This window comes from Mauremys mutica, chromosome 19 (genome assembly GCF_020497125.1).
Source record: "Mauremys mutica isolate MM-2020 ecotype Southern chromosome 19, ASM2049712v1, whole genome shotgun sequence".
NCBI classification, from domain to species: Eukaryota; Metazoa; Chordata; order Testudines; family Geoemydidae; genus Mauremys; species Mauremys mutica.
Genome location: NC_059090.1, coordinates 24,539,837 through 24,567,500, shown reverse-complemented (window position 1 = coordinate 24,567,500; position 27,664 = coordinate 24,539,837). Strand labels below are relative to the sequence as shown.

The 27,664-nt window shown below is 64.9% G+C and overlaps 2 protein-coding genes across 4 annotated transcripts in view; one reads left to right on the top strand and one right to left on the bottom strand.

Moving 5' to 3' along the window:
- The window catches only part of GIT1 (GIT ArfGAP 1), a 30,929-nt gene extending 26,009 nt beyond the window's left edge, over positions 1 to 4,920 (bottom strand). For 2 of the 3 annotated variants that reach the window (XM_044993459.1, XM_044993462.1), the window contains exon 1: positions 2,074 to 2,245. In XM_044993459.1, coding sequence (XP_044849394.1) covers positions 2,074 to 2,125 — 52 coding nt within the window. In that variant the 5' untranslated portion in view covers positions 2,126 to 2,245. Of the gene's footprint in view, positions 1 to 2,073; positions 2,246 to 4,871 lie in introns of those variants that run through there. The other variant, XM_044993461.1, reaches the window with a different exon arrangement.
- A 6,030-nt stretch (positions 4,921 to 10,950) lies between these two features.
- Positions 10,951 to 27,516, top strand: ANKRD13B (ankyrin repeat domain 13B). The gene is made up of 15 exons (XM_044993923.1): positions 10,951 to 11,397; positions 19,417 to 19,552; positions 20,871 to 20,995; positions 21,213 to 21,258; positions 21,563 to 21,706; positions 22,425 to 22,614; positions 22,822 to 22,888; positions 23,291 to 23,372; positions 23,570 to 23,634; positions 23,771 to 23,901; positions 24,253 to 24,410; positions 24,758 to 24,910; positions 25,306 to 25,466; positions 25,979 to 26,055; positions 26,447 to 27,516. Exons 1-15 carry the CDS (start codon positions 10,960 to 10,962, stop codon positions 26,658 to 26,660), a joined length of 2,187 nt encoding a protein of 728 aa, XP_044849858.1. The 5' UTR covers positions 10,951 to 10,959; the 3' UTR covers positions 26,661 to 27,516.
- Positions 27,517 to 27,664: the final 148 nt, after the last annotated feature.

Here is a 27,664-nt window from a genome sequence, read left to right as displayed (position 1 = left end):
CGCCTGCCCGGCACAGCCAATCCCAAACCTCGGCTGGGATCTCCACTCGGTGCCGGCATCCGAAGGGCACCGCCCAGGCCACAGTGCAGGTGCCAGCGTGCAGCTCCCTCTGGCTGCAGGGGAGACGATGCTAGTCCCTGGTGCCTGGGCACCACCCTGAGCAGCTGGAAACATGGCATGGCCGTAGCTGGAGCTCCCCTGCCCCTGCCTACTCACGGTGCTAACCAGCGCCTGGACAGCCAGGCAGGCCCTGGGCACCACCGCCTCCTGCACCGGCATGTCCACGACAGCGCCTAGCCGGAGCAGGAGACGCTCCCAGCAGGGGGTGTCCTCTTCCCACCTCACCACTCCTGGCAGTGGGCACCTGCTCAGGAGCCCCCAGAGCCCCCCCCGGCCCGTCCTAGCCAAGCACATGCTGCGAGTAGCACCGAGGAGACAGGCCAGGGCTCCTGCACAGCCCACCGGCAATGGAGTGAGGATGAGCCGGGGGTTCAAGTCCTGCTCCACCACGGAGCGTGTTCCCAGGTGTACGACGCGCACGAGCCCTGCCTGCCAGGGGGCCAGGAGAGCTCCCTTAGGGCTGTGTAAGTACCAGAGCCAGCAAGGGCCGCAGTATCCCCCTGAACTGCAGGGGCCAGAGGGCACCCCAGGGTTGCCTCTGTTGGTGCTTACTGGGCTTTTTCCGGTGCCTCCCCAGGTGGGGAGCCCCGGGCAGCAGCTGCCTCTGGGAACTGGAGGGGGCAACAGACGTGCTGTGCTCTAAGTGGGCTGGGAACGCACATGCCACTGCGCCCGTGTGCCAGGCACTCACATAGCTCCTGACCACCCCGAGGCCAGGCTCACAGCTGCCGCTGACACCCGCCTCCTGCCGGGGAAGCGCTCGGCCCCCCGTCTGCAGGAAGCGGCCCCGCCGGATTTTATAACTCATTTCCTCACGTGGCTATGGATTGAAGGAACTGGTTCCCAGTTCCACAGTGAGGAACCCCTGCCACGCTCCGCCTCGGCGTGAGACTCCAGGGCTCTGCACCTCCGCCCTGTCCCACCCCACCCACGCCAGGTACCCCGCTAACAGGAGATCTCCCTTCCCGGCCACGCCAGGCCTGGGCTCACTAGCTGGCGCTCTCGCAGGGGCTAGGACCCTCTCTTGTTAGAGAAGGGAAGACCCCCCAAGGCCCCATCCCCATAGGGGGCTACGCTCCTGGCCATGCTGCACTGGCAGGGCAGACCCTTTGGCCTGTGGCCTGCACCGCTATGGCTTAGAGGCAGCTCAGACCTGGTCTCTCCCAATGCTCCGCGCTCCGGCCCAACACCTGGCAGTGCGATGGACGGACGGACGGACGGCAGCTCTAGCAGGCCCCGCTCATTCGGCACGCAGCACGGGGCCTTCGGACACCACAGTCCCGCCGATTCCAGTGCAATGACCTCACTGCTGTTCGACACGCGCCTTCTCCCGGGCCGAGGGCAGCGCGAGGAGCCAGTGTCGGCCTGATTCTGCCCCGCCATGCTCCCCTGAACCAAATCCACGCCAGGGAGCCTTCCTGGCCTCGGGGGCACCATTCGGTTTGGGAATCACAAGCAGTGCGTCCGAGTCCTGCCCCAGGGAGCGCTGTGGATGGCACGGGGCAGCGGAGCCATGGGTATCCGAGCACCCAGGGGTGGGGTGGGGCTGCCAGTGGGCAGGGGCAGGGGTGGGGCAGGGCAGGTGCGATGGCGCCCGGGCTGGGCGAGGGCTCCCACCATGGCCACCCCCTGCGGCTCGGGGTCGCCCAGGGCAGGCACCGCTGGCAGCGGCGCTCGGCGGGAGCCCCCTCCCCAGAGACCCCGGCTGCTCTGCGTCGGAGCCAAGACAAGGGGGCTCCAGGATCCCTGCAAGGACCCCCCCTTCCCCCCCAGCTCTGCACCAGTGGAGAGCAGGTTGCGGGGGGGTCTGACACCCCCTGTCCCTAGTGCACGAGCTCCAGGCCCCCCGTACGGGGGCGGGGGTCCCCCCACTGCCCAGCCGGAGGGAGGGAGGGAGCGAGCGGCGCCCCCCCGCCGCAGCCTGTGCGCGCAGGCCGGGCCCGGAGCCCTCACCTGGGGCGCCGCAGTCCGCGCACACCTCCGTCCGCGGCCCCTTCCGGGACATCCTCAGCGGCGAGGCGGGCGCGGCCTTCTGGGCCAGCGTGGGGCCGGGCCGGGCCGGGCCGGGCGGCGCCGGGGTCTCTGCGGGGCTCCGGCCGCTCCCAGCGGCTCCCACGGCTCAGCTCCTGCAGGAAGCGGCGCAAGCCCGGCCCCTGCGCGGGGAGGGTTCGGCGCAGGCTCCCCCCCCCCCCCCCCGGCCCGGCTGCCGGAGGAAATGGAGCGAGCGCACGGGGGCGCAGCGCCGCGCAGCTACAGCGCAGGGGCGGCGGGCCCCGGCCGGGCAGCAGGGGCTGGTCCCAGCTGGGGGGGCAGCGGGGCTAGGAGGCAGGACTCCGCTAGCCTAGGCTCTGCCACTGCCTCCCCCCCCGGCTGAGTCACACCCCGGCTACTGCGTGCCTCAGTTTCCCCATCGGCACCCTGGAGGCCATGGCCCTGAGCGGCCTGGGCAGCCTTCTGGCATTGGGGAGCCTGGGGCAGGGCCTGCCCCGGCTCCTTGGCTGCCTCCCTGCAGCAGCGGGCGCTGTCCAGGGTTCTCTCCTCTGGGCCTGTCCACCTCCCTTGTTCCACCGCGGAGACCCACCCCCACTCCTCTCTGACCATGTCTGTGTTGTCCCCACTTTAGCTGGTTCCTGGCTGCCCCCCCCCCGGGAGGCGGGTCCTTTGCTCAGGTTGGCTCCACCCACTCTTCCCCATTCACCCCCATGCAAAGGGAAAATCCTGATCCCCACTTGCCCCCTCTGCCATGCTACCCACGGATCCCCCCATCCAGCACCGTCTGCAGTCGGGCCAGCGGGGACTGCTGCACGGTGCCCCCAGCCCGTTCCACCCACCAGGCCCGGCCCCTCTGACACCCAGGATGGGCTCTGTCCTTTGTCACAGCCGCTAGCACAGCTGGGCCCTGACCCGGCATAACCAGGGCCGGCTCCAGGCACCCGCTCAGCAAGCAGGTGCTTGGGGCGGCCAAGGGGAAGGGGTGGCATGTCGGGCTCTTTGGTGGCAATTCGGCAGCGGGTCCCTCGGTCCCTCTCGGAGGGAAGGACCTGCCGCCAAATTGCCACCGAAGAAGAAAGTGGCGCGGTGGAGCTGCCGCCGATCGAAATCGTGGCTTCTTTTTTTTTTTTTTCCTGCCGCTTGGGGTGGCAAAAACTCTGGAGCCGGAGGTAACATTGACAGACCCTGGGCGTCAGTGGGCAGGATGAACCTGGGACCTCCGGAGAGGCTGTTAGCAAAGGCTGTAGAGCAGATGCCTCAGCTCTCTGGTCTTGGTGCCACTAGACAGGACGAAACACCACACGCAGGAGGTGTGCGGGTCACAGTGGGACTTGGTTTTGCAGCAGCTACTGATGATGAAAGTCACCCAGTCTCTGCCTGATCACCGAGCTGAGCTGTCTTCCCCTCCCCCATCTCTCTTATCTGCTCCCCTCACATGCCTGGGAGACCTTCCTAAGTATCCTCCTCACATTTCCACATGCTCTCCAGGCCTGGCACCTCACACCCAGGGCTAGTTCTGCTTAACAACGCCTCCAGGCCTGGAATCCAGATAAGATAGCGGAGGAGTAAGCAACCAACTAGGAAAAGCTGAGAGTTAAAGTGGAATTGGGTTTCTCTGCCCCTCCCCACCACTGGCCTCTGCAATAGCTGACTGGCTCCACCCCACCGCTCCCAACCCCACTACATTTCTGGAGTCAGGAACCCTTGGATCCAAACCCAGATGCCAACTTTGCAGCTTGGGACCAGCTCTGAAATGTCCGGGGGCTCTGCCTCCACAGGATCCATGTGTGTCACTTCCCATGTGCAGAGCAGAGCCCAGCCTCTGCCCACCTGCACGCCAATCAGCGGGGGAAAGCCAGCACGTTAACAGAACCCTCCCCGTCCCCTGTCCCAGCCGTCTGTAACACGCTGCTCGCAGCATGGCTGAGCAGAGGGCTGCTGCCAGGGAAGGCCTTTCAGCCCAGACCCGTGTCCTCCAGAGACATGCAGGTGCCTCCCTAAAGCCCTAGACCCGCCCCACCGGTGGGGCGCGGGAGTTTCTAGATGGGTTGCAGGACCCAAAGCAAACACACATCCCCCAGCTCAGTGCCAAGGGCCCAAGCTGAGAGGTGCTGTGAGACCCCTCCACATGCACACCCCAGCTCACAACTCCATAGCCCAGCTCCCCAGGACAGGAGCCACAGCGCGGGCCGGTTCCTCCTCAGCCCTACCCCTGGGCTCAGCTCCGCGCGGGGCCAGGATTAGGGTGCAGAGCCAGGGTGCACCGATGGATGGGGGGTTGGGAAAAAAGACAAAATGCAGTTGGTGGGTCAACGCCTGGGAGCCCCTGCCCTGCCCGAAAGAGCTGAGGGGGCCACGAGAGACTCGTTTCTAAACAGCCACAGAGCAGACCTGGGCCCTGGCCTCCCGCTGAGCCGTGTTCTTCCTCAGCCGCCTGGACCCAGTTCTCCAGAGCCCAGCACAGGCCAGGGGCTAATCACTGTGGAGACAGGTCCGAGGTCACGGGGGGTGAGAACTGCAGTGGTTTTTCAGAGGGGCCAGCCCCACCGTGCATGGGCACTCTGAGCTCTGGGGCTCAGCACGGGGGGAGTGCGCGCACAGGGAGCTGACGCAGCTAAGATGCCAGGGGCGTCCCTAGCTCTCAAACCCCAAGGAACAGGCCGCCTAGGTACAGCTGAATGGCTGCACTAGCAGAACCACTTTTGACTCTGTTCTCACTTTGTCCCAACCACCCCCACCCCCAAGAAACCCTTTATCACCTGACAACGCTCTGGGCTGCTGGGAGCCAGTCATCTCCTCTGAACGGCCAGTAGCAGAGCAGCCAGCAACAATCGCAATTCGTTTCAAATGGTCCAGGGGCCTCCCACCTGGAAGAAAAGGAGAGGGGGGAAATCCGAACCTAGCCCAATAGTGCCAGCCCCCCATTTACACTGGGTGGTGCCAGGAGCCACCCAGCGCAGCGCTAGGTGCTGCCCATACGTCTAGGAAGGTCAGGCCTCACCCTGACAAACGGTCTCTCATCCCTAGGCTCAGGGGCCGGGGTCCTGAGGCAGGGAACACGGGTGCCCACAGGCACTGGCACTGCTGCTTTGCAGAGGTGCTGAGCACCCCTAGAGCCCACGGACTTGGCTGGCGCGGCAGGTGTGGAGCGCTCCTCGGGGCCAGCCCTGCCGACAGAGACTGTTCCCCAGTGATCGGGGCGGGTCTGCAGGCAGGTCTCTCCTGCGCCGCTGGCCTGGGAACGCGGCAGCAATCCAAGAGTGCCACTGCTGGGCCATGAGCTCTGGGGGTCTGCCTGGCAACGCACAGGGCCTGTTGCCAGAGGCGCCCGTGGGGCAGTGTGAGCGGGGAGCAGTGCTGGGGGTGGGCTGGCAGTTACCTCCCCAGGACAGAATGCAGGCTCACAACTCATGAGCCCCCAAATGCCCCCGCGCCTTCCCCCATCGCCTGGTGTTGCAGAGATTGGCGGCTCAGTGGAAAACATCATCCACAGGGTGTGTCTGGATGGGGGGGGAGGGGTTCTCCCAGATCCCAGCTCACCAGGCTAAGGTGAGGGTGCTGCCTGCCCCCCCTCCCCCCGCCCAGCCCCAGACACACGTTGGCTGGGGAGGTGGCTCCTGCGGTGAGCTCCCTGCGCTGTGCCTCACCTGGGTGGAGGGCAGAGGCCGGCACCCGCCAGCAGCCCGGGGTCTGTGGCTGGGCTACAGCCCCCTGGCTTTGCACTAGAGAATGGCAGTGCTCCGGCAGGGGAGGGGCTGCCAGAGCCGGAGCCCCAGCCAGCATCACTCACGCCAGCCGCCTTTGTGGGTCCTTGAGCTCTGCAAGGGGGATACAGGCAGTGGCTCTACTCGGGGGGAACCCACCCCTTGCTGGCCCCCAGCCCCTTGCCCGTGGGATGCTCACAGCAGAGCTTTGGTACTTGCACGTCCATTCCTTACTCTTTAGCAAGAGGGGTTGCTCCTTTAGGTGCCAGCCCATGCCTGGCGGGCAAGGCCTCAGCCCCTGCTACCGGAGGTCATCAGGCGGGGCGCTGGGGCACTGCCTTGGGGAGGCATCTGCAATGAAAGCTTGCTCGCGGCTGGAACAAGACGCAGCCTAGGCACACCGTCATGGAGACCTGTACTGGGCCAGAGCGCAGGGCACTGGCCTGTGTGTCATTGCCAGCTTCGCCACTGTCCTGCTGGGTAACCCTGGGCAAGTCACTTCCCCTCCCCCCCATCTGCCGAGTACAGAACCGCGGAGCATGTTCCGCACCCAGCACAACGGGGCCCTGAGCTCAGCTGGTGCTTGGAGGCAAATCTGTCTGAACCAGCAGCTCTGGGAGTCACTGCCTGAGAGTCTGTGGCCTGGGTTAGCTACAGGATCATAATGGCTCCTTCTGGCTGGACAAGCCAGGACTCTAGAACACACACAAATAACACGAGTGAAATCTCTGCGCACGTTCAGAGTTGGAACAACTCAAAGCTCCAGCCTGACTCCGAGCCATGCTGAGCTCCCCTCCCTGCAGAGAGACGTCACGCCCCTGCTCATGCATCTCTCCAGCCCCGTGGTGCCAACAGGGCCGTCCGGGGGAGGGGCAACTGGGGCAATTTGTTTTTCGGGGCCCCGGGAGCGGGGTCCTTCACTCGCTCCGTGGGCCCTAGAAAACTCTCGCAGGGCCCAGGCCCCCGGAGCTTCTTCTACTCCGGGTCTTTGGCGGCAATTCGGCAGCGGGGGCCTCCGCCTCCGAAGACCCCAAGCCCCCTGAATCCTCTGGGGGGCCCATGGTGCCAATGGCTCCAGCAGCACGCTGGCTGCACGTGGGGAAGCCAGTGACACAGGGCATTCACCGTGTGTGTGTGTGACGAGTGAGTAAAGGGCCGTTAGCTGCTCCATTATCCCATCCCCACGGGGAAGGGCAGGTGTGTAGCCTGGACACCGAGGCTAAGACAATAAACCAGGACATTTTTGCAGCACTCCAGCTTTGATGGGTGTCTATATTACCCCCCATATGTATGTATATGAAATGCCACCTCACCCTCACACTTCTGGGGTGGAGCATGGCAGCTGCTGAACAATGCAAAGGAAAACTACCTAGCAGGGTGAAAAATGCCACCCCCAGCTGGGCGTGCGGGGGCTTGTGGCTCTGAGCAGCATCCCCGTTATGCTGGGCTCTGCACGTGCGAAGCTGCAGCCCTTGCCCTGGAGCGCTTGCACAGTGGGCAGGAAAACAAGGGTGGAGCAAGGGGTCCGGAGGGAGCACTGTGAGCTGGGCCCTCGCTAGGAGGGACTGAACCTGGGGTGCGGGTTGAGGACTGGAGTTTGGAAGGTCACTCCAAGCACAAGAGAAAGCCTGGCGCCACCTGCAGGAGAGACTGATAAGTGTGTCCTGCGGCCCCTTCTGCACCTCTGGCCTGGCCGCTTCCTGTGTCTGTCTGTCCTAGTCCATGACCCTGTCCCTACCAGCCGCTCCTGTAGATGCCTCCGTAGCCCCTTTGCTGTCCCAGTGGCACCAGAAACGAGGGCAGATCACAGGAGGAGTGTTCACGCTGCAGAGAGGAATCCCACCACAAGGGCACTTGCCTGCAGGAACAAGGGGCGTGCCCCCCCCCCCCAGGGCTTTGTGGTAAGAACAGCCAGACTGCGTCAGACCAATGGGCCAGCCAGCCCCGTGTCCTGTCTGCTGACAGTGGCCAATGCCCAATTCTGCAGAGGGAATGAACAGAACAGGGCAATTACTGAGTGATCCAGCCCCTGTCATCCAGACCCAGGTTCTGACAGTGAGATTTAGGGACACTCAGAGTGTGGGGTTGTGTCCCTGACCATTCTGGCTAATGGCCATTGATGGACCATCATCCATGAACGTATCTAATTTAGTTTTGAACCCAGGTATACTTTTAGCCTTCACAACATCCCCTGGGAATGAGTTCCACAGGTTGACTGTGCGTTGTGTGAAGAAGTATTTCCTTGTGTTTGTGTTAAACCTGCTGCCTATTCATTTAATTGGGTGACCCCTGGTTCTTGTGTTATGAGAAGGAGTAAATATTCACTTCCTCCACACGATAGACCTCTGTCGTATCCTCCTTAGTCGTCTCTTCTCTAAGCTGAACAATCCCAGTCTTTTTAATCTCTCCTCATGTGGAAGCTGTTCCATACCCCATCCCATTTCTTTTGTCCTTCTCTGTACTTTTTCCAATTCCAATATATCTTTTTTTGAGATGGGGTTACCAGATCTGCACATAGTATTCCAGCTGTGGGCATGTACTATGGATTTATATAGTGGCATTATGATATTTTCCATCTTGTTATCTATCCCTTTCCTAATGGTTCCTAACTCTGTTCGCTTTTTTGACTGTCTCTGCACATGGAGCAGATATTTCCAGAGAACTCTCCACAATGACTCCAAGATCTCCATTTTGAGTGGTGACAGCTAATTTAGACTCCATCATTTTGTAAGTATAGTTGAGATGACGTTTTCCAATGTGCATTACTTTGCATTTATCAACATTGAATCCCATCTGCCATTTTGTTGCCCAGTCACCCAGTTTTGTGAGATCCATTTGTAGCTCTTTGTAGCAAAAGAGTAACTGACTGGACTTAACCATCCTGAGTCATTTTATATTGACTGCAAATGTTGCCACCTCACTGTTTACCCCCTTTTGCACTAATGAATCTGTTGAACAGCACCGGTCCCAGTACAGATTTTGTGGGGACCTGACTATTTACCTCTCTCCACTGTGAAAACAGACAATTTATTCCTACCCTTTGTTTCCTATCTTGTAACCAGTTACTGATCCATGAGACCTTCCCTCTTATCCTGTGATTGCTTAGTTCATTTAAGAACCTTTGGTGAGGAACTTTGTAAAAGTCTTTCTGAAAATCTAAGTACACTATATCCACCGGATCCCCCTTGTCCACATCCTTGTTGACCCCCTCAAAGAATTCTAGCAGATTGGTGAGGGATGATTTCCCTTTGCAAAAACCATGTTGACTCTTCCCCAACAAATCATGTTAACCTACATGTCTGATAATTCTGTTCTTTACTATATTTTCCACCAGTTCGCCTGGTACTGAAGTCAGGCTTACCGGCCTGTAATTGTCAAGATCACCTCTGGAGCGTTTTTAAGAAATCAGTGTTACATTAACCAGGCATCTGGTATAGAAGCGATAGGTTACATACCACAGTCAGTAGTTCTGCTCTTCCATATCTGAGTTCCTTCAGAACTCTTGGGAGATACCAACTGGTCCTGGTGACTTATTACTGTTTAATTGATCAATTTCTTTAAAAACCTCCTCTAATGACACCTCAATCTGTGACAGTTCCTCAGATTTGTCACCCAAAAAGAATGGCTCAGGTGTGGGAATCTCTCTCACATCATCTGCAGTGAAGATGGATACAAAAAATTCATTTAGCTTCTCCGCAACAGCCTTGTCTTCCTTGAGTGCTCCTTTAGCACCTTGATCGTCCAGCGGCCCCACTGACTGTGTAGCAGGTTTCCTGCTTCTGAGGTACTTAAAAAAAAATCGGTTAGTTTTTGTCTCTTTGGTAGTTGCTCCTCACATTCTTTGTTGGTTTGCCTGTTTATACTTTTACATTTGGCGTGCCAGAGTTCACACTCCCTTCTCGTTTCCTCAGTAGGATTTCACTTCCAGTTCCCCATCAATGGGACCTCCTCTGTCACTCCAGTATATCTGGTACCCTGGCATTAGCATCTCCCATTGATTATTGTCATTCCACCAAGTGTCCGTGATGCCTGTTATTTCAGTATCTTGTTTAATACCAGGCCCTCAAATCCACCCATCTTAGTATTTAGACTTCTAGCATTTGTATACAAGCACTTCTAAAACGTGTTACTATTTAGCTGTCTGCCGTCATGTGATGTAACAGAATGGGACTTCAGTTCCCACCTCTGCTTTGTACTCCCATCCTCTCCTCTTTATGGGGATGCAGAGTATCCCCGTAACCATGGGCTTCTCTGCACCTATTGGCTTTCCCCCAGCCCTTCCTTTAAAAACTCCTCTGCAGCCTTTGAAATGTTCCATGCCAGCAATCGGGTTCTGTTCTGGTTCAGGTGGAGCCCATCCTTCCTGTATAGGATCCTCCTTTCCCAAAAGGTTCCCCAGTTCCTAACAAACCTAAATCCCTCCTCCAAACACCATTGTCTCCTCCATGCATTGAGACCCCGCAGTTCTGCCTGGCTGGCTGGCCCTGCGTGTGGAACTGGGAGTATTTCAGGGAATGCTACCATGGAGGTCCTGCACTTCAACCTCTAAAACTAGCAGCCTAAATTTGGCTGGCAGGACCCCTCTCCTACCTACAGGTACCGCGACCAGCGGCTCCTCCCCCAGCACCGCACATAAGTCTGTCTTGATGTCTCAAGAAGTCCACCAGACAGATTTCTGTGCCGTGCTGGGGAGGCGCCAGTGGCCAGGTACATGGGGGTACCAGTGACATAGCAAGAGTAGGAGAGCTGTCCTGGGGGCCAGATGAAAGCCCAGGGCTCCATGGTAGCAGGGCAGGCGCTGTGTCTCGCCAGAGGAGCAGGGCATGACACGGCCCGGAGGCCAGGACAAGGGGCTGGACCCTAGTGCCCAGTGCCCCAGCTCTGGCACCAGAGCACTGAGCCGATGTTGGCGGGGGCAGGGGGAGCATGGTGGCTGCAGGCCCAGCGGAGCTAGGGCAGGCCATGGCCACGGCCCAGCTGCTGGGATGGGGCCGGGGCAATGAGGGAAGGAGAAGCCAGGGGAGGCAGGTGAGCCTGGGGCCCGGGCCGGGGACTACAGCTCCCATCAGGCCCCGCCGCCAGGCCGCGGCACGGAGCTCTCCAGCCGGCGGGGCTGGTCCGGGCGCGGAGCAGGGCGGGGGCCATGCCGGGGCCGGGGCCGGGGGGGCCGCTGGGGCTCCGCGCCCTTGGGCAGCCAGCGCCGCTTCCTGCCGCTGCGGGTGAGCGCGGCGCGGCGCGGCGCGGCCGGGCGCTTCCCTTTGTGTGCGCGGGCGGAGCGCGCAGCGCTGCCTGGAGCCCGGCGCTCGGCGCTGGAGCGCCCCCCCCGCGGGGAGCCCCGGAGCCGGGCCCGGCGCGCCCGAGATCCCCTCCCAGCCACATGCCGCTGCAGCCCCAGCCTCCTCCCCGCGCCGCCGGCAGCCCCGCGCCCAGCCCCGCGCCCCCGCGCCGCCGGAGCCGGCGTGGCCACAGGATGATCGCCGCCTCCGCCGCCGGGAAGGGGCCGGAGGGCAGGTACCCGCTGCACCGCCTGGTCTGGCACAACCGAGCCCGCGAGCTGGACCGGGAGCTCAGCACCCAGCAGGTGGGTCCGGCCGGCGGGGCACCGACCCCCCCCCCCGCCCGGCTCAGCCCGGGACGGTGCTGGGGGCAGCGGGGGGGGGGGGACTGATGCAATAGCCCCCCCCCCGCCCCACGGCATCCCTGGGAACGTGTCTGCAGCAGGGCTTCCCCGGCGCCCGGCTCCAGCCGGCAGGGCCCTTGCCGGGCGGTGCAGGAAGCTCCCATGGCGGTGGGCCGGGAGGAGGGGAGCGTGCTGGCCCCTGGCCCGCTAGGGCTTGGGGTAGGTAACCGCGCAGTGCTGCCAGACGGGAGCTGAGGATCCTGCTGTATGATCTGACCCCCCCCAAAAAGCCCCTCTGCCCAGAAACTGCCCATGGGCCCCTCACTGGGGCCAGGGGATCCAGGCACTGGGTGTCGCGCCGTGGCCAGAGCCCGCGTCGAAAGCAGCTGACAGAAATCCCGAAGCACCAGGCAAAGCACTGCAGGGTGGGTGTCTGGGGGCGCTGGCTTTTCGCACCCTGGGGTGTCGCGTATTTGTGGAGAGGTACGTCCCGGAGCCGGGGTACTCGAGGCCTAAGGAAAGGGGCGCAGAGCAGGGCCAGCTTGGGACCCATTGGTTCACCTCTATCCGGAGCCCAGCCACTGAGATGGCTCAGCACCCGGCTTATGGCCTGTGGGGGATGGTGGCCACCCTCGGTGATACTCTGCCACCTTTTCCCATCCAGACGCCCCCCGGGTGTGGGAGCTTGGTGACTGCCTAAGGGCTTTGTGCCAGCGCCCGTCACCATGGGACCGGAGCAGTTCCCGCGGCAGTCGGCTGGCACAGCGAGATCCCATGGCACATACATTCCCTCTGGCCTCAGAGCGTGCAGTCCCCGTCATGAGGCTCCCAGGGATCACCTCGCACCTGAGGCTGGGATTTGCCTGGGCCTACAGGAATCCACACCCAAATCCCAGTGAATTTCAGTGGAAGCTGGTCACTATTTCCCTTGGGCTGGGTTGAAACTCCCAGCGTGGGTGCTAACGACTCAGTGAAAGCTCGGGGTGCTAGGAGGAGAGGAGCGGTAGGCCACTGGCCCCTCTTCCTCCTCTCCTCTCCAACCTGGTTTGTTAGAGACACCTCACATGTAGTCTGGAGTAGCTGGAGGTGCCTCTGCTGTGGTGAAAACAAGGCCTGCTAAGAGCAAGGACCTGGACCTTGGGACACGGGCAGCCGCGTGTCAGGACTGCGTTCCGGCACGGCTTGCCCTGGGCACGCTCTGGTGAACACATTTACACCAGGCAGAGAGTGAGAGCTCCTGGGGCCCTGGCCCGGCAGATAATTAAGCTGGGTTTCCACAGTGTCGAAATATGAATTTACCAGCTGATGGGGGGGGGGGGGGGTTTCTTTGTCACTGTTATTCAACTAATTAACCCCCGCCCGCCCCCAGCAGCACAATGCTGGCTCCGTTACAAGAGCAGTATCGTGTTGTGGGGGAAACGGCAAACCCCAGGCAGTTCTGCATTCGGGCATCCCAGCTCCTCCTTTGCCTGCCCGCTCTGTGCCAGGGCACAACTCCCTGTGGTTGAAGTTGTGTGAAGTGTGTGATGTTGCCTTGGTTTGCAGATCCTGCTGGTGCCCAGGTACTGGGAGCCAAGAGGACCCAGTACCTTGCAGGATCAGGTCCTTAGTTGTTTTTACAGTGAGACGTACACCCGCCTCTGACGCATCTTCTTCCGGCTGGGATATTTGCTATGGCCGCAAGGCTTTTCTTTACCTTGGCTGGCTGGTGCCACACCCGTCTGTATTGTAGCAGGCAGCTGTGGAGAGATCCTGGCCTAATTGTGATTTGCATGGAAATGGAGACGCCACGTGTCGTGTGAGCTCCTGTTTTCTCCTCTTTCCTGATCAGAGCAGCCTGTGGGGGAATCTCCTGCGTTTTATTTCACTTGTAATTCAGGGTCATTTTTAGCAGCAGCTCGGGGAGGCGGAGATCTCAGCTAAGTTGAAGAAGTGTGTGCTGGCCATTTCCCCGTGCCCAGAACGGACCAGGCGAGCAAGGGGGATTTTTATGCCTCACTTGGTAACTTACGTCTTTGGAATGTCATGGTGGCTTTTCCTCTGAAGGAAAAATTCTCCAAGATGCACGAGGTCTCTCCCCATTTTCTGTGACATGGTTGGAAGAGGCAGCAGTAAAACGAGGGTTTGGTTGGTAGGAGCTGCCTGGGCTGGAGGTCGGCTTATTCTGAGAGAGAAAAATACCCTGCCCCTGGTGCCCAGGAGAGCCCTGCGCAGGGCCCAGCTGGAGGGCTCAGAGTGTCACTCTCGGCTCCAGGCGGCCCGCGATGCTAAGCCGGGTAGCGCCAGCGGCAGGTCCGAGCAGGGTCTCTGGTCCATGGCAGCTGTGTGATCACCCTGTCTGATCTCGCCCAGCATCGCCTGCATCCTGCCCAGAATGTCCGGCTGCGCCTGTCTTGTCGAGATGTCCGGCCTCTCCCAAAACAGCCCCCCGTGCAGCCCCCCAGCCTCACTCCAATCGCTCCAGGGCAACTGGCCCTTCCCATACCATTGCCTGCCACAGGGCAACCTGCCTGCTCCACATCTGGCGCTTCGGCCGCCGTCCGGCAAACACCCCTGGGCTCCTCCGGGAGGCTCCAGTGAGCACTACCGGGAGGGGGCAGGGCAGGGCCCACGGAGCAGCTGTTTGGGGCAGGGGTGGGGAAGGGAGCAGAACATGGAGCTGAGCCCGAGGGCACGTTCAGCTCTTGCTTGGGCGGGTCGGGCAGTGGGGTTGGCCCTGGAGCCTGAGTTCCCCGGGCACAAGCCGAGGCGAGCCAGGCCTGCACTGTCAGCTCCAGCAGGGAGACCTCACCAGGCTACACCCGCATCATGGGCAGAGCTCCCTGGGCCAGCTGGGGGTGGGGACCAGAGATGCAGCTCGACTCACCTGAGGCAGGTTTGGCTGGCACTGAGGGGCAGGCTGGGCTGCAGCCGGCTGGCACGGCCACTCCGATTGAGGGGAGCCAGAGCAGCACCTGTGGATTAAACAGTGGGAGTCACAAACCGTTTCTTTTTCCCCCTTGGCACTGCCCAGCTGGCACCGGGACAGCCCCAAGTGCCTGCCAATGGAAACTGGCATCTCAGGCTGCAGGATGAACTCTGCAGTGACCCCTCCCCAGGCCGTGTCAGCACCTTCCTTTTTCCTGGCGGGCGCGGTGATTGGTGCCCTCTGAAGCCAGCTGTGCCCAGCTGCCCATTGGCAAAGGCTGGCCCTTAGCAGCCCTGCCGGAAGGCAGAGTCAGTTCAGCGGGCGTATGGGGGGCAGCGGGGAACCGCGTCCCAGCCTCAGGGCGCTGGGGTAGGCAGGGCAGCGGTGTCTGTGCTCATGGCTCTGGACAGAGCCCCCGGCTCTCAGGGCGATGGGGCTGCCCCCCTCCCCCTGAGGAACCCCATCCCGGAGGTGTGATGAGTTATGAACAGTCCCAGCCCCCCTGTTCTGCTGGCGGTCGGGCTCCTCCTGCCTTGCCCGGCTGTGAAGACACCACGGACGTGCGGGGAGCCAGCAGCTAATGCCTGATGAACGAGTCCCTCTGCCAGGCTGGGCCACGCCTGACATAGCCACGAACGAGGCAGGCTGGCGGTGCAGGGCCTGTCTCTCTCTCTCTCTCACCCACCCACCATGGCCTGCGGAGGCCACTTGGCGGGTCTAATATCCGCTGCCCTTCTGCAGTTCATCCTTCCCTGCAGCCAAGGTTGCTGATCTTATCTGGCCACGCAAACCCGCTTTGCCGAGTCCCCATCCTCCTGGTGCCACTCCCTAGCCATGAGCAGGGGCAGGAGCCAGGCGGCTGCCTCAGGAACTCACCACCCCAGGCAATGCAAGCCGGGTGCTGCACAGGGCAGCGCTGTGAGCAGGGGAGGCACGGGCGGCGCTGGGTGGGGGGAACAGCCTGGGAGCACAGAGCTGGCTGGGTGGGAAGCCTGGGCATTAGCACTTGGTGCTGCCATTCACCCAGCTTCTGCTGCCGGTTAAGTCCTGATCTGTCACCCTGGTGTAAATGGGGTGACTCTGGATTTACACCCAAGGCACCAAGAGCCAGCTTTGGTTCCTGATCCACAGTGAGGGACCCGTGTCCCATCCCCTCCCTGGGGCAGCACCCACTGGGCACAGCCCCCGGGAAAGCCCTGCCCCCGCAGCCGGGGGTGGGGGAAGCTGCATTAACCAGCTCCCAGCTGGAGGGCTGGGCTGGCGGGTGTGTGTTTTCTTTCATTAGTTAGAGCCCTTTTCATCAGAGCAATTAAGAGCCAGCGAGCGATCACCTTGGAGAGCGTTTAATTAACGCGCCTGCTCCCGCTACACTGGAGGTGCCGCTTCCAGAACCAGTTTTGTTTCTGAGGCCCCCCTGGCAGTGCCTGCGTCTCAGTACCGTGTGCTGTGCCCCTCTGCTGGGACAGCTGCGTTTGCCAGGCCCCTGCCAGCCAAGGTGGGCAGGGGGGAGGGGAGGCCACGGCTGGGCCAGGAGGGGCGGTGTGGGTCTGGGGGGCCGGCAGGAGTGGCGCATGGGGCTGTTAACAGCTGGATCCAGCTGGCATGTGGACGGGAAGCACTGAGGCGGGGGGCAGGAACCAGGGCATGGGGAGGTCAGAGCTGAGCGTCGGGGAGCCCGTCTGCCCGGGCGGGGCAAGGCTGAGACCCCTCGCGGCTCCTCCCGCCCCAGTGTTGTGACTGGGGCACCCCTGAGGGATCTGCTCCCTGGGGAGACGCCCCAGCCTGGCTGGCAGCACCCGACCCCACTGGCTGCTCCCAGGGAGCCTGGGGCAGCTGCTGCGGGAGTTTTGTGCCAGCCCATGGACCGGCTGGTGCTGCCTGCCACCCCCTGGCCCGGCTCTGAGCTGGGGGGCTCCTCTCCGGGCACAGCCGCCCCGGAGCACGAGGGCACTGCGGGTGGGGGGCTGGGCAGCCTTGCAGCAGTGGAGCGCCCCCCCCCGGGGTTAGTTTCTCTCAGCAACAAGAATCGGCCCCTGGGAGCGAATGTCTGGCAAAGGAGTATGGGGCAATTAGCACGGGTGGGGAAGGGGCTCCAGGGAGAGGCTGTCTCCAAGCAACCGTGTCACCCCCCCCCCCGCTCCTAGGGAGCCTCCCTGTGGCAGAGCTGCCAGGAAAGGGGGGGCCCCACTCACCCAAGTCAGGCACTGGGGCCCCCCAGCCAATGCCCCTCATTCCAACCTGCAGCCCCCGCTGCTCCCCGGAGGGGGGGTCTCCCACACTCCAGGCCTCCTCTCAGGGCCCCTGTGCCTCTAGCCGGGGGCGGGGGGGGCGGGGCTGGAGGAGACGCTGGCCCAGAGCCGCTCAGCTGCCACCTCCAGACATGCAGCCCCATCACATCACAGCTCTGCCGAGCACCAGCTTCCAGCCGGGGGCCAACCCAGCACCGCACCCCCGGGGCACTGACCCCCCTGCCCCAGGCACTACCTGGGCAGCCCCTCCCCCTCCCCACGGCCTGCAGAACCGGCCCGGCGGGCAGGGCACGCTCAGGAAGCAGCTGGCACCGGTGAGCCCGGCGTCTCTAGCCAGTGGGCGCCCGGCGGCTCACCTGGCCTGGCCCAGAGGCCTGCAGGCCAGGTGCCACTAACCCTTTCAGGGCCGCACTCTCGGGGCGGGCAGCGGAGATGGGCCCGGACCCGGCAGTCAGGCCCATCTCTCTGAGTCGCTGGAGGGCTAAAGGCAGGGCTGCCCCTTGAGCAGGGCTCGCTGTGCCCGCCAGTGGGGGTGGTGCTGGCCCCCCTCCATCCCGGGGAAGGCTCTGCAGGGTGTGCGTCAGCCCCCCTCTCCCGTGCCTCCTATGGCCTGGCACCCCACACCGTCCCCAGCCTGGCTCCTGGCACGGCAGTCACATGAGCTCCTGTCCTCTGCCCCCACCGGGGCTTGGACGCCGGCCCAGCTGCCCCTTGACCCGGCAAACCCAACTTATCATCTCCTCAGCGTGGCATGAGCCTTTCATGCACGGCCGGCTCGGCAGGCGCTCCCCTGGGGACGCCGCTAGGCTTTCAGTGGGAAGGGATGGGGGGGCAGCGGGGGATGGGAACGGAGCTGCCCACAGAGCGGGAGCCTTGTGGTAGCGGGCACAGCGGGCACTGGCAGCCCTCCCGGCTGCCCCCCACCGAAGGGAATGCGGGGCAGAGATGGGGATGTGCGCAGGAGGAGCCACCAGCTGTACCCACACTCCAGGCCTTCAGCCGCAGCCCTGGGGCATGTGCTCAGCTCCCAGGCAGTGCCAGCGGCAGGGCCCATGGTGCGGAGCCGGGCGCCTTGGGGGGTCCATCAGATCCCACCTGCCCCGTCGCACGCCCTCAGAGCAGGAGGGGGATCACGCATGGCCTGAGGTGCCGTGATTGGCACGTCTGGCTGGGCGTGACATGCTGGAAATACTGTCACGTGAGGGCATGCTGGGCACACAGGGTCGTGAGCTGCTGTGCAGCAGCGCTGGGGTGACCCGGGGCAGAAACGGGGGATGCGACACAGAGCCTGAGTGCTCAGGGCTGCGCTGTGCCGCTGCTGCTCGGCTGAGGGACCCCCCAGCTGTCCCCGCCCCAGGCCATCACCACGCACCCAGTGCCCAGCGAGGCAGCAGAGGCACCACGGTCTCAATTTGCAAATTGCATTGGTCACAACTAAAGGCCGGTGGATTTACCAAGGGAGGCCGGGGGCAGCTACAGCCAGTAGGAGGCAGGGCCCAGTGCTTGGGCTCCTCCGAGCTCTGGACAGACTCACCAGCTTGTCTCTCCTCAGCAGACGCTGCTATTACCCCTTCCACCTCTCTCCCGTCCTGGGCGCAGCACGGCTCCACGCCCTCCCCAGCTCGCTCCCTAACGGCATCAGCTCACTGCTCGGGCCAGGGCTGCCCCTGGTGGGTGGGTGTAGGGGTGGGGTGGAGCCCCGCCACCAGGGCGCTGGTTCGAATCCTGCCCCGCAGCCCAGCTCCCAGGAACTCAGGGGCTGCTAGCCCAGCGCTGTCCTCCATGCCCAGCCCCTCCTTGGCTGCCCCAGCCAGGGGCCGAGGAGGCTGAGTGCCCCTCTCTACCGGAGGCAGGGAGAGAGGTGCTGGGGGGTGCCTTGCCCTGGCCGCATCCCTGAGGCCGCCAGCCCCTGCCCTGCAGCTTTGGACGGGGTGCCCAGGGCTGGAGCCCAGGAGCCCAGGTGGGCTTTTCCAGCTGGCATGGGCTGAGTCCCTGCATGCAGGCTGGGCCAGCCCGGGGCAGCAGGGATGGGATGGGAGCAGGGGTGGATGCTCTTCGCTGACCCCAATACAGGAGACCACCCCCAAGAGCTCAGCTTCTCCTCAGCTGGCAGGGCTGCCCGGGGTTCATGGTTCCCCTCAATGAGCCCCAGCGATCACACTCCCCCGGCCTCGCTGGGCACGGGGAGAGAACAGGCCCCCTGGGCAGCTGCCCCCTGGATGGTGCTGCTGGCACGGCCCCGGGGCATTCACAGGGAGCAGCAGCACCTCCCTGCCCGGGCAAGGTGCCCTGTCGTCAGTCCTCCCAGCCCTGCTGCAGGGATTTCCCTGCTACCTCCCCCCACAGTGCAGCAGGGAGCCCCCAGGGCCCAGGCAGGGTCACTCACCCCCAGTCTTATGGGCTGCACTTGTGGGCCTGGAGCCTCTCTCCTGACTTGCACCAGCACAGGCTGCAGCTGCCCCGGGGCTGATCAGGTCCCAGCCCAAGGCCGGGCCCTGGGGCTCAAATCTCACCTACTCCTGAGCTGCCTGCAGTGAGTTGTGCCCTGGCCAGAGGAGCCTGCACCCCAAATTCCCAGGCCAGGGCCTCTCACCAGCCAATTCCTTGGGCAGCTCACTGCCCTCCCCCACCTGCCCCATGGGTGTGGCTCTCAGACCCCAGTCGGGCTCACCCCCCGCCCCGGAGCACTGAGACGCCGGGGGCCCCAGGTCCCCACAGAGGTGGTGACGGCTGGGAGCAGCAGACAGGCCTGCTGGGGGTGCTCCCTCGAACCCTGTCCCTGGCTCACCCCCAGCTAAGCCCCTCTCTGGGCTCCCCTGGCAGGTGGACATTGAGCAGCTGGACCCACGGGGCCGCACGCCCCTGCACCTCGCCACCACGCTGGGCCACCTGGACTGTGCCAGGGTCCTGCTCCAGCACGGAGCCGACGTGGGCAAGGAGAACCGCAGCGGCTGGACAGGTGGGTGGGCGGCCACAGGACGCCGGGGGGGAGAGGCTGACAGCCTCTCCTGCGCTGGGGGCTGGGACCTGGGGACGCTGCCATCTCTAGGCACCAGAGCCAGCTCTCTGCAGGGGCTGGCGCTTAACGGGCAAGAGAGATGGGTGAGACCAGCTCCACCGCACGGGGTGTGGGGTGTGACAGAGCAACCGGGCGCCTAGAGTGAGCTCATGGAGGTCACTGTGCAGTGCAGGTGGAGACTAACGAGCACGACCACATGGGCACCCTGCCCCTACCCAACTCCGCTGAGCCCCTAGCCCAGCCTGGCTCCCCCGGCTCTGCTGGTGCCCCTCACTCCCGACCCGCAGCCCCCTGCTAGCCCAGCTCTGCCCCCCCCAGCTCTGCCAGTGCCCCCCACTCCTGACCCGCAGCCCCCTGCTAGCCCAGCCCTGGACTCCCCCCGCCTCAGCTCTGCCGGTGCCCCTCACTCCCGACCCGCAGCCCCCTGCTAGCCCAGCCCAGCCCTGCCCCCAATCCCAACCTAAGTTCCCCACGCAGCAGGCTATCAAGGGCCATGCATGCGGGGAGAGGTGCCCCGACCCAGCCCAGCCCAGCCCAGCCCTGCTAGTCCTCTCTCCCCGCCGCAGCCCCAGGGCAGCCTGCACCCCAAACCACTCATTCCTGGCCCCACCCCAGAGCCTGCACCCCCCTGCACCCAACCCTCTGCCCCAGCCCTGAGCCCTCTCCCACACTCCGAACCCCTTGGTCCCATCCCTGCCACACAGCACCTCCATATTGGTGCTTATAACAAAATTCATTCCACACATGGATGTAAACAATTAGAGGGAACACTGAGCCCAACCCACAGCCCCTGCTAGCCCAGCCCTGGCTCCTGCCTGCCCCCCTCCCACAGCTCTGCCGGTGCCCCCCAGTTCCAACCCACAGCCCCTCGGCCGGAGCCCCTCAGTCCCACCCCCCAGCAGCCCCAAGGTCTCCTGGCAGCCGTTGTGGAGGTGCTGTGTAGCCCTACAGTGCAAGGGGGTGTCTGTTCCCAGCACCACGGGCAGGTAGCCAGCCTGTGCTCCTGCAGTGGCTCGGGGCAGGTGGGAGGGGCAGCCCCAGGGGGTCCCTAATGGCTGATGCTGATGCCCCCCCGCTGAAGCAAACCCACAAGCCTCCCAGAGCTGCAAGAGTCCAGCTCCGCCAGGGGGCACTGCCAGAGGCCCAGGCCAGGGTCCTCCCTGGTCTGGAACTGGGGGCCCTGCTCAGATGCCCTCCCCAGGGCTGGCTGTCGAGGGGACCCTGCCCGCTGCCCCTGATGCCCCCTCTGTCCCCCCAGTGCTCCAAGAGGCGGTGAGCACCCGCGACCTGGAGCTGGTGCAGCTGGTCCTGCGGTACCGCGACTATCAGCGAGCCGTCAAGCGCCTGGCTGGGATCCCCATCCTGCTGGAGAAGCTGCGCAAGGTCAGGCCGCCCGTCCCTGGGCCACTGCAGGGAGCCAGCGGCCCCCTCCCAGCGGGGCTCCATGCGCCCTCACCAGCCCCACGGGGGGGGGGGGGGGAGCTGGCAGGGTTTGCACACGGTCACACCAAGGACTCCTGGCTCCCTGCCCCTGCTGGGCGTGAGGGACCCCGCGGGTGTCCTGGGCGCCCCTCAACCCCGGCCTCTCTCCTCTCCCCAGGCCCAGGATTTCTACGTGGAGATGAAATGGGAATTCACCAGCTGGGGTAAGTTCTGGGGCCGCCGGGGGAGGCTGGGCGCAGGACAAGCAGCAGAGCCCCACTGCTCCCCCTGGCATGACCCCAGTGCTCCCCCACCCCTGTGACAGCCCCAGGCAGCCCTCGGGTCCAGGGGCCCCACTGCCTCTCCCCTCACCGGCGGGCCCCGGTGGAGAGCTCTGGCCATGCGGCGGTTTGGGGGATTCTAGCTCCTGTCCAAACTGGGTGCCTGGGCCCTGGAGCGATGGGGCCCAGCGCCCCACGAGGCAGCGTGACGGGTTGGGGGCTGCCCCTAACGTTTCCCTCCCCACAGTGCCCTTGGTCTCCAAGATCTGCCCCAGTGACACCTACAAGGTGTGGAAGAGCGGCCAGAACCTGCGTGTGGACACGACGCTGCTCGGCTTCGACCACATGACCTGGCAGCGGGGAAACCGCAGCTTCGTCTTCCGGGGACAAGGTCAGCGCGGCCCCTGGCACAGCGCGGTGCAGGAAGGCTCCGGGGGCAGCAGGGCCACAGCCCCCAGCCCTGCCCAGGGCAGCCCGTGGGCGCCGGCTGGTGATAATGCACACGCCCATCTCACTGCAGCGGGAGGCCCCCCAACCCCCCAGCAGCCGGACAGGTGCTGCCTCAGTCGCTGGGGTGACCCTGTGCTGGAGGTGCCGGGGCGCATGGTGGGGCGAGCCCACTGGCTGAGACGCACTCGGGAAAGGCCCAGCTTAGCCTGCGGGCCGGGGGCTGGTGCTCCATGCCCTGGCTCTGCCCGCTGGCTGATGCCCGCTCCCCTGGCACGAGGGTAGCAGAGGTCTCGTCCTGCTGGCTGGGCGGGAGGAGTGAAAAGCCCCTGTCTAGACACCAGGTGGCATGAGGGAGACGCCTACCCCGCCAGCTGGCACCCTGAAGCTGGCTAGTGGACGCAGCAGCGTGGAGGGGGCGCGTGGGGTTCATGCAGCCAGAGCGGCAGTTATGGATGGGGGAGGTGCTGATGTTCGGGAAGGGGGAGCAGCCCACCTGGCCCCTGCTTACTGCCAGGGCAGGGGGGCTCTGCCACAGCTGGAGATCCAGCACTGCCAAAGTCAGGCAGGCCCCTGGCACATGCACCCAGCCTGCACCGCCTGGAGCCCCCCCAGAGCTGCAGCCCCCGGCGCTGGGTGCTGACGTGGCCTCCTCCCGGCAGACACCAGCGCGGTGGTGCTGGAGATCGACCACGACCGGCAGGTGGTGTACTCCGAGACGCTGGCACTGGCCAGCCACGGCCACGAGGGTCTGCTGGCTGCTGTGCAGCCCACCGAGGAGCAGGTGATGGGCCGGCTCACCGCGCCCGTCGTCACCACGCAGCTGGACACCAAGAACATCGCCTTCGAGAGGTGGGCACACGCTGGGCGGGGGAAGGCCTGGGGAGGGGGCTGGGATGCAGGCGACTTCTGCTGCAGCCCAGGGGTGCCTCGGGTCCCTGGTTCTGGGGAGGGCCTGGCAGATGGGGGTCAGCAGCAGGGCGGGGGCAGCACGGGGTGGGAGGGGCTGAGCGCAAATCCCCCGGGGTCTGTCGCTCACGGCTGCCTTGTCGCCATCAGGAACAAGACGGGGCTCCTGGGCTGGCGGAGCGAGAAGACGGAGGTGGTGAACGGGTACGAGGCCAAGGTGAGGGGCAGGGCGGCCTTGCCAATGGCCCAGGGCAGGGGGGCGCAGGGCAGCAGGGCGATGGCTGCCAAGGGGAGACAAGTGCCCCCTCCCCAGCTCCGGGAGGGGCAGCGGGAGCCACGACGGGACCTGACTCAGCACAAAGGCAGGGTCACATCTTGGCCTCCTCGCCACCACGGCTCGCCTGGCCCCAGCCAAGGCTCCTTGGTGGGCATGGAGCCGCGATGCCCCAGGCTTGGCTGGGCCATGGGGGTGGGACCTTAGCTCCCAACCAGGGCCCAGGGGAGCAGCCTGAGGAGCCCGGGGACAGCGCCCCCTCCTGCCAGCCCAGCCGCTGGCGGGGGCAGACCTCTGGGGGGCAGAGAGAGCTGCAGCCTCTGGCGTTCGGGCTCCTCCCCGCAGGTTTACGGCGCATCCAACGTGGAGCTGATCACGCGGACGCGGACGGAGCACCTCTCCGACCAGCACAAGGGGAAGCCCAAAGGTAAGGGCCGGTTCTGAGGGATGGGGGGTTGCCCCGGCCCCCGGGGATGGGCCCTGTTTCTGCCCCTGCAGCCCCATAGCTTTCCCGTCTGCCTTTGGCTGGGGGAGGCAGGCGGGTCCCGGTGCTGCCCCTGGCCCTGCCCCAGCCGGGGAGCCGATGGTGTCACAGCCCCGTACTTTGTCCCCATCTCTCTGCAGGCAGCAAGACCCCACTGCAGTCCTTCCTGGGGATCGCCGAGCAGCACGTGGGGCCCAGCAATGGGGTGAGTAGTGGGCTCAGCTGGGGGGCAGCTCTGGGACCAGCATGGCCCTGGCAGCTGGGGGAGGCGAGGGGCCCGTGTTTGGGCAGAGCAGCCCCAGCCTGGCCGGGATAATGAGGCTTTGCTCGTCCCGGCGCAGACGCTGATCACACAGACCCGGAGCCACACCAACCCCACGGCCATCACCCCCGAGGAGTACTTCAACCCCAGCTTCGAGCTGGGCAGCAGAGACATGGGGCGCCCCATGGAGCTCACCACCAAGACGCAGAAGTAAGGAGGGGCCGGAGTCCCTGCCAGGAAGCCTGGGGCAGAGGGGGACCCCTGGCAAGAGAGGGAAGGCTGGGGATAGGTGGAACTCACTGCTGCAGGGGCTTGGGGCAGAGAGCAGGAGCGGGCTGGAGGCTGATCTGGGAGAGAATGGCAGGGCAGGGGCACGGCCAGAGCCCACTGAATCTGCCTGGGGCTCCCCACATGGGACCGCAGTGCAGGCTGCCCGGACTGAGGAGTGTGGGTTGTCCCACGGGGCAGCAGGCAGCACCTGCCCAGGGAGCTGGGCACAGTGCTGGAGGGGCAGCGCCAGGCAGGGGCCCGTGCTCTGGTGGGCATCTCTTCCCGCTGCAGGTTCAAGGCCAAGCTGTGGCTGTGCGAGGATCACCCACTGTCCCTGGGCGAGCAGGTGGCACCGATCATCGACCTCATGGCCATAAGCAACGCGCTCTTCGCCAAGCTCCGGGATTTCATCACGCTCCGCCTGCCGCCCGGCTTCCCTGTCAAGATAGGTGAGGCCGTGCTACCCCTGCCCTGCCGTGATCCGGCCGCTGGGGGCTCCGTGCACCAGGCCCTGGCGTGCCACCGGGACGCCAGCTTCTGGCCAGTGCCCTCACCCCACGACCGGGGGCTCCCTTGGGCCTGTGCCCCCAGTGCCCAGGTATGACTCTGGCTGCCGCCCACGGGAGGTGTCTCAGTGCCAGCGCCCGAGGGGCCCGCAGCCTGCGCGTGCCAGCCCCGGATCCCCACGGAGGGGGGTGGGTGCATGCGGTGCTCTCCTGGCCCTGGCCCTGGCACTGCCAGCCCCAGGCCCTGCCAGTGCACCTCCCTCACGGCGCCCGCTCTCTCCCCCTCCCAGAAATTCCCATCTTCCACATCCTCAACGCCCGCATCACCTTCGGGAACCTCAACGGCTGCGACGAGCCCGTCAGCTCCGTGCGCCGCAGCTCCGGCAGCGAGGCACCTTCGCCCAGCAGCGACTCCTCCAGCGTCAGCAGCGCCAGCTCCCTGGGTACGCGGTCCCTGCCCCGGGGGACGGGCGAGGCGCTGGGGGCTGCAGCATCCTGAGCTGCCTGCACACCAGCCCGGGGCCCCCTCCCCCATGCTCCCATCACCCCCTCAGGCTTTATAAGGGAGGGGGAGTTTGGCTTGTGCACATTAGCAGCCCCCCCGGACCTGGCTTGGCCCCCCCCGTTGGTGGCCAGCCGGGAGGCCAGTAGAGCTGCGCCCAGTACTGCTGGCACCTGCCCTCCCCTTCAATAGGGAGGCACTGGCTGTGGGGCCTACAGCTCCCAGCATGCATTGCGGCACGAGCCAGCAGAGTGCATGCTGGGGGGTGTAGTCCGCAGGGGGTGCACGCTGCGCCGTGTCCCCGCCCCCAGTGACAGGCGCGTCTGGTCCCCGCAGCCTCCTGCCGGGCTTGTGAGATGGACCCGTCCCTGTTCGAGGCCCCGCCTGGGTACAGCGTGCGGGGCAGCCAGCGGGACGCCATGCGCGAGGAGGACGACGACCTGCTGCAGTTCGCCATCCAACAGAGCCTGCTGGAGGCTGGCACGGAGTACGACCAGGTGGGCTCCGCGCCCCCCCTGCCGCGGGGCCAGCCGGGTGTCACGGGACGGGAACAGCCTCCTCCCAGCGCCTGGCTCCTGGGGCTGCCCCTTCTGCCGGGCACCGGTGGGGTGCAGGGCGCGCTGAGCACCAGCCTCGGGGCTGCAGGGGACCAGCTCTTGCGTTACTTCTGGCCCAGCCCCACGGCGCCAGAAGGGCAGCACAGACACCCTGAGCCCCATATGCAGCTCTGCATGCCAGCCCGGCACTGCCACCCGCCGCTCGGGCCCGATCCTCCCCTGCCCCGCCTTGGCGCTGGCACACGTCGGGCAGCAGCGCCAGCCTGCAGAACGGTGCTCCCAGGGCTCCTGCAGCTGGGCTGGTGGTGGGGCCCTGTGTCTCCGCCGCGCTCTCTGGCCACGCCCTGGGCCTTGGCCTAACCCCCCGCCAGGCCCCAGGAAGCGCCATCCAGGCTGGGGAGTGCGGGGGAGGTGGCAGGCGAAGGGTTAATGTGCTGTGACTCCATCTGCAGGTGACCATCTGGGAAGCTTTGACCAACAGCAAGCCGGGCACGCACCCCTTGTCCCAGGAGGGCCGGCGAGGAGACAGGTTGGTAAGCTCTGGCTAGTCCTAGCCAGGGTCAGGGCTCACAGGGCCTGGCATTGGAGCCGGGGGGTTGGTCTGGCCCGCCCGGCCCAGTGGCCCCATGCAGCAGAGCCCCATGGCTTTGTTCCACAGCTGTGTGCAGCCCCACCTGGAGGGGACCCTGCCCGGGCTGTGCCTCAGTTTCCCCAGCTGTAATGAAGCTGGCCACCCTCCGGCGTGACCGACAGGGCTCTAGCATCCCAGCTGGGAGCAAGAGCTGCTGTGCCCGTCTGCCCCAGGCACTTAGCCCCCCATATCCAGGCGCTGGGAGCAGCACGGGGCCCTGCAGCAGCCTCGGCTCAGCATTGGCTCCCAGGACCCCCGCTCACCTTTGCTGTTCTGCTGCTCCCTCTAGGACACCCCAGCACACGCCACCCCCCCGGCAGGCCAGCCCCCAGCAGCAGGGCGGGGGCAGCAGCGGGCCCAGCCCCCTGTTCCACAGCTACGACGAGCAGCTGCGCCTGGCCATGGAGCTGTCGGCGCGGGAGCAGGCGGAGGCGGAGCGGCGCACGCGGCAGGAGGAGGAGGAGCTGCGGCGCATCCTGCAGCTCTCGCTGACCGAGCAGTAGCCCAGCACCTGCGACGGGCCCCGCAGCTGCTGCCCAGCGCACGCTGAGTCGGGGTGGGTGCGGCCGCCACTGGGCAGTGGCGTTCCCTGAGCCAGCAGTGCCCATGTGAGCAGAGAGGTGCCAGCGCTGGCCCGCCGCAGATGCCATCGCACTGAGCCATTTAGAGACCATGCCAAGAACACTGCCAGGGGGCGCAGGGGCTGGCCCGCCATGAGGAGACTCTGCTGCACCCGAGGGCGCGAGGCAGGGTTTGGAGAAGGGGGAGAGGGCACCACGCCCATAACCCTGCGGGGGAGGACAGGACGGGGCTGCGGTGGCAGGAGGTGACCCGCTGCGAGGCAGGGGGCACCTCCAGACCCATTACTCCTGCCCAGTCCCAATGGGCGGGTACTCACCAGCTACAGCCAGCTGCAAAAGCTGGGCTAGCAGGAGGCTGTGGGTCGGGAGTGAGGGGCACCAGCAGAGCTGGGGGGGCCGGGTGCTAGCTAAGTGGTGTGGGGCGCAGAGGCAGGGCTGGATGGGGCAGCAGGGACGCTAGGATCTGATACCAGGATCTGCCTCCCTCCCACTTCATGGTGCCTGGACTGGGCCCCTTACCCTGCCCCTCCCCTCCTGCCCCCTGTGACCCACAGCAAGGGCAGGGCCCAGCTGCACACCCCCTCCACCCCACTACGGGCTCACGGATGCCCCCAAGTCTTCAGCAACCCAGGGACACTGCCCAGCTCCCCGGGGCTCCGGCACTGCCAGTGCCACATTCGCTCCCATGGGGCGGGGGTGGGGTGGGGATGCCGTGAGGCTGCTTGTGCCAGGCCCTGCTGCCTTCCTGCCTCGCCCCAGGGCTGCCCCAGGGCACCCAGCAGTGCCAGGCCCTGCTGCCTTCCTGCCTCGCCCCAGGGCTGCCCCAGGGCACCCAGCAGTGCCAGCCCTGCCTGCTGGGCTCTGGCAGTGCCAGAGCTGGGGGGGGCTGGCAGGCCGGGTGAGACTAGCACCCAGGGAGCCCATTG